The 4,423-nt window shown below is 47.6% G+C and overlaps 1 protein-coding gene across 1 annotated transcript in view; it reads left to right on the plus strand.

The window, feature by feature from the left end:
- The first annotated feature begins 964 nt into the window (after window positions 1-964).
- The window catches only part of LOC308382288 (protein phosphatase 3 catalytic subunit alpha-like), an 89,873-nt gene continuing 86,414 nt past the window's right edge, over window positions 965-4,423 (plus strand). The window contains exon 1 of the mRNA XM_080860000.1: window positions 965-1,193. Coding sequence (XP_080716126.1) covers window positions 1,133-1,193 — 61 coding nt within the window. The 5' untranslated portion in view covers window positions 965-1,132. The remainder of the gene's footprint in view (window positions 1,194-4,423) is intronic.

Genomic DNA, 4,423 nt, shown 5'->3' on the forward strand with positions numbered 1-4,423 from the left:
TTGTTTTTCCATATGGTAGCCTGGCAGCATGTATTTTGAATGCATGCATGTATATATGTATTACAAATTGATTCCTGTTGTTGACTGGTTTTACAGTTATTTTGCGTATTTATTAGGTCTTCATTATATTGTCCTAAATGGATAAGGTGTTTAATTACGCATTTCTTACACGCATGTTAGGGCGAGAAATTGTGACATAATGTTGTAATTTCGTTTTCTTGCAGGCTATTCAGTTTAGGATTAGTGCTCGCACAGAATAGCCTAGTTTGTGCATTAGACTGGAAACATTGAGACATTGACAGCGGATGAACTGAGGAAGCCATTGTTATTCACGGGGATTGAAATAATGAGCGAATCGAGTTAATTTGTCTGTACTGGCAGGCATGCTAATCCCATTTATTTGCGTCCCTAGTGTAGCCCAGTTGGACAATCCATAGCCGCTGGCCACGGGCGTGTCTTCGTGTAAACTCCAGGCCTGCATATCTTTCTACTGAAAAGTGCAATCTCTCAGTTTAACTCGACTTTTAATAGAAAAAGTATGATGCTGGAGTTTGGAGTCACCATACAAAACTATCACACGGCGAGCGGTCAATGGGGTAAAAGAAATACACACACACACACACACACGCACGCACACACGCACACACGCACACACACACACACACACACACACACACACACACACACACACACACACACACACACACACACACACTGTTCTCCAATGGGAACTCAGCAGTTGCGAAGAGCAGAGATCTGTCCAATTGATACTCCGCTGGCGGGAGGGGCCGACGCCACTCCAATGCACACTCAGTAGTTATGAAGTGATTGACACATGGTTTCCTCCAGTGTGGAGAGGGGGGCGTGGCCCTGCGTGGCCCTGATGTTAGGTTGAGCCAGTCTCGGAGAAACCTGTTTCACGTCTGCTGTAAATCACACTGAGCCCACAGTACCAGCGCTGAAATTTGTTACCTTGTTGCGAGTATTTTTGGCGAGCGATAGCAGCAAGTGATATCACCGCAGTCTGCCGTTTGGGAGAAGAGAGTAGAGTTGTTGAGCAAGGACTTAACGTTTCGCTGGATCGTTTTCAGGCACAGTTCAACTATAAGTGCATATTTATAATTCAGTGGAAATGTCTGAAAACAAGCAGGATGATGAGCCAAAGTTATCTACGACAGAGCGGGCGGTCAAATGTGAGTATTCTTGCTCTACGTACGCGATCGGCAGGGTTTTCTTGGCTATTTAAAGTGCAAAATGGTTTTAATGTGAGTTGCAAACGTGTCTGTCCCCAGCACTGCGCACTGACTGGTAAAGATCTGTAATATGTGTGTTTGGTTGGAGAGGAAAAAGGGTGTTAGCCGGCTGGATTAGTAAAAGTAGGAAGTAAAGGTAGTTATTGAGTGATCGAGTTGCAGTGACAAGTCTGTTGCTAGGAACTTGTCACGTTTCGATACAAATTGATAAAAAAAACCCTATTCAGCTATATGCAATTATTTATAAACATCCCATATGTGTATGATTAACGCTACGTAGTTTTTTCGCGGAGTTGGACAGGGGGGGATCTGACGCGGTCGTACGATGCATGAGCAACATTGCACAATTTAGTCTTGCATGTCACAACCACCACTTCTTATATGACGCCCAAGTTGAATGCATTGAGTTTACCCCCCCCCCCCCCCCCCCCCCCCCCCCCCCAGACACTGTTGACATTGTAGCGCTAGTGAATTCGTATCCAAACGAGCCCCCTCTCTATGAAGTGTCTACCTTTCCAGCTGTCGACCCTAGCCTGCGTGCTCACTGTTGTGATGCAATTCTCTGCTCCCCTCTTTGTTCCTCGTCTGCTGGAAGGGCAACCTGAGGATCCTTAATCGTAACTGTCTGTACTTTTTCTCGCATCATCGACAGAAAACGTGGAAAGAGCCTCGCCGCTCCGCCACAGAATGCCAAACTGTTACCCCTGCGAAGCATTGCACAAAGAAGTGTCATATTAATCTCAGAATGACAGTTAAACCTTGCGGACTGCAACGGTGGCCGTCATTTACATAGAAAGGCACTTATCAGAGCCGCATTCATACTTGCTGGGTGGTGGATATGGAAATAGTCTGCATAATTGACCATCAGCCTCCACCTACACGGACTGTATGGTGCGGGCTGTGCAGTAGTTATGGCCGTTTCTCTGGCGCTTTTACCGTGGACCTTCATTCAGCCAAGGTTTGACTGCTGTCCGGCCGGCCAGCCGCCCATGCAGGGTCTTAGCAGGTGTCTGATTTTAATTATAAAGTGCATGTGATGTCGTAGAGGCCGTCTAATAGGTAGCGCTGCTTATATTTAGTGTGTCAATGTGTCTAATTCAGTCTGACATTTAGCAGTGCATTCATGGGCACACTATGTCGTCCACGACAACTCACTCACTCACTCTCACTCTCACAAACACACACACACACACATGTCGTGACACAGGCACTACACATGTCCACCATGACCAGTGCAGTCCTGTGCTGTCAGTTGATATGAGCAGTTGAACTGTGACCCTCTGCATGTACAGATTTCTTCTTCTCTTTCTCCCTCCCTCTCTCTCCCTCCTACCCTCTTCCCCTTCTGTCTCCCTCTCTCTCTCTCCCCCTTCCCTCTTTCTCTATTACTCTCTCTCCCTGCCCCCTCCCTTGCTCTCTATTCCTTCCCTCTCTCTCCTAACCTCTTTCCCTCTTCTCTCTCTCCGTCTCCCTCCCTCTCTCCATTTCCCTCCCTCCCTCCTTCTCTCTCCCTCCTGTTCGCTCTCTCTCTCTCTCTATCCCTCCCTCTCCCTGTGTGAGGCTCCCTTCTCTGGTGTGTTGCTGTGGGGAGCTGGCTAGAGGGAACCCTGCTCTGGCGTGGAGCTGTCGGGAGCACACACACACACACACGCACACACACACACACACACACACACACACACACACACACACACACACACACACACACACACACACACACACACAGAGAGAGAGAGAGAGGGAACCCTGTTAAATATTTCAGCTGAGTGGTAGCACAGTGCATCAACCTTGATGGGAGAAGCCTACAGTAATGGGCGTGGAGCTCACAAGCATTTCCACAAGGACCCGTTAGTGTGTGTGTATGTGTGTGTATGTGTGTGTGTGTGTGTGTGTGTGTGTGAGTGAGAGTGTGATAGAGGAACAGGGCGTGGCGCCTGTATGTGTACATGTGAGAAGCTGACTGTGGGTTTGTGTGTATGTGAAGCGGCAGTGGTGTGTTTGTGTGTGTGTGTGTGTGTGTGTGCGTGTGTCTGTGTGTCTGTGTGTGTTTGTGTGTGTGTGTGATAGGGGGGTAGGGAGAATGTCTGGGGCATTCCTGCATCACTCAAGAGTTCCTCTCAGTCCAGACAGATCCACTGTGTGGTGAGGAGGACTAAAACACCATCTTACTCTGTGTGTGTGTGTGTGTGTGTGTGTGTGTGTGTGTGTGTACTCCTTCTCCTCCTGTCAGGCGTCCAGAAAAGAAGAAAAAGACATAAAATGCTCGTCTTTTAATCACGCTTGTCTTGTCTTCATTCTGCTCTCTCACATTTCTGTGTGTAACACGAGACGTTCACGCCAGTGTTATATGCTGATGCATCAGACGTGATGGTGTGACAGCTGTAGGCAGTGAGGTGTAGAGGAGGAGTAGGAGAAGAGGAGGAGGAGGAGGAGAAGAAGAAGAGGAGGTTGTTCTGCTTCCTGTCACTGAGATTGGGCATCTTTATTTTGTTTTTCATGCTCAAGTTTGTCCCACATTCAGCTCAACAGTACAGGGGCTTTTGGAAAGCTACTTAGCAATGAAGCATGTTTGTGTGTGTGTGTGTGTGTGTGTGTGTGTGTGTGTGTGTGTGTGTGTGTGTATACGTGTTTATGGTTGTGTGTTTGTGAGTGCACACTCGTATGGGTGTGTACGATGTGTGTATGCGTGTTTATGGTTGTTTGTGTGTTTGTGCACATTCAAATGGGTGTGTATGGTGTGTGTGTGTGGGTGTCTGTGTGTGTGTGTGTGTGTGTTGGGTGGGGAGAAGAAGGACTGTGTGCTGAATCACTTTTGTAAGGTCGGCCATCAAATGAAAAAAAGAGAGATGGAGTTGTTTGTTCAGCTGGTGGAAATGCGTGTCCTTTGTTTGCGCATGTTGTCCTCTCCGGCTGGCCGTAGTGGCTCATTTTCAGAGCGTAGTGCCCGTGATGGCGTATCTCACTTTCTCTCTTTTTCTGTTCTTCTCTCTGTTTTCTCTCGGTCTCTCTTTGTCAAGTTCTTTCTCTTTTTGTCTCTCTCTCTTTCTATCTATCTATCTCTCTGTGTCACAATCTCTATCCCCGTATCAGTCTGTCTCTCTGTCAATCTGTCTGTTTGTGTCTGTCGGTCTGTCTGACTCTCTCTCTCTCTCTCTCTCTCTCTCTCTCTC

This window comes from Sprattus sprattus (genome assembly GCF_963457725.1).
Source record: "Sprattus sprattus genome assembly, chromosome: 21".
NCBI classification, from domain to species: Eukaryota; Metazoa; Chordata; class Actinopteri; order Clupeiformes; family Clupeidae; genus Sprattus; species Sprattus sprattus.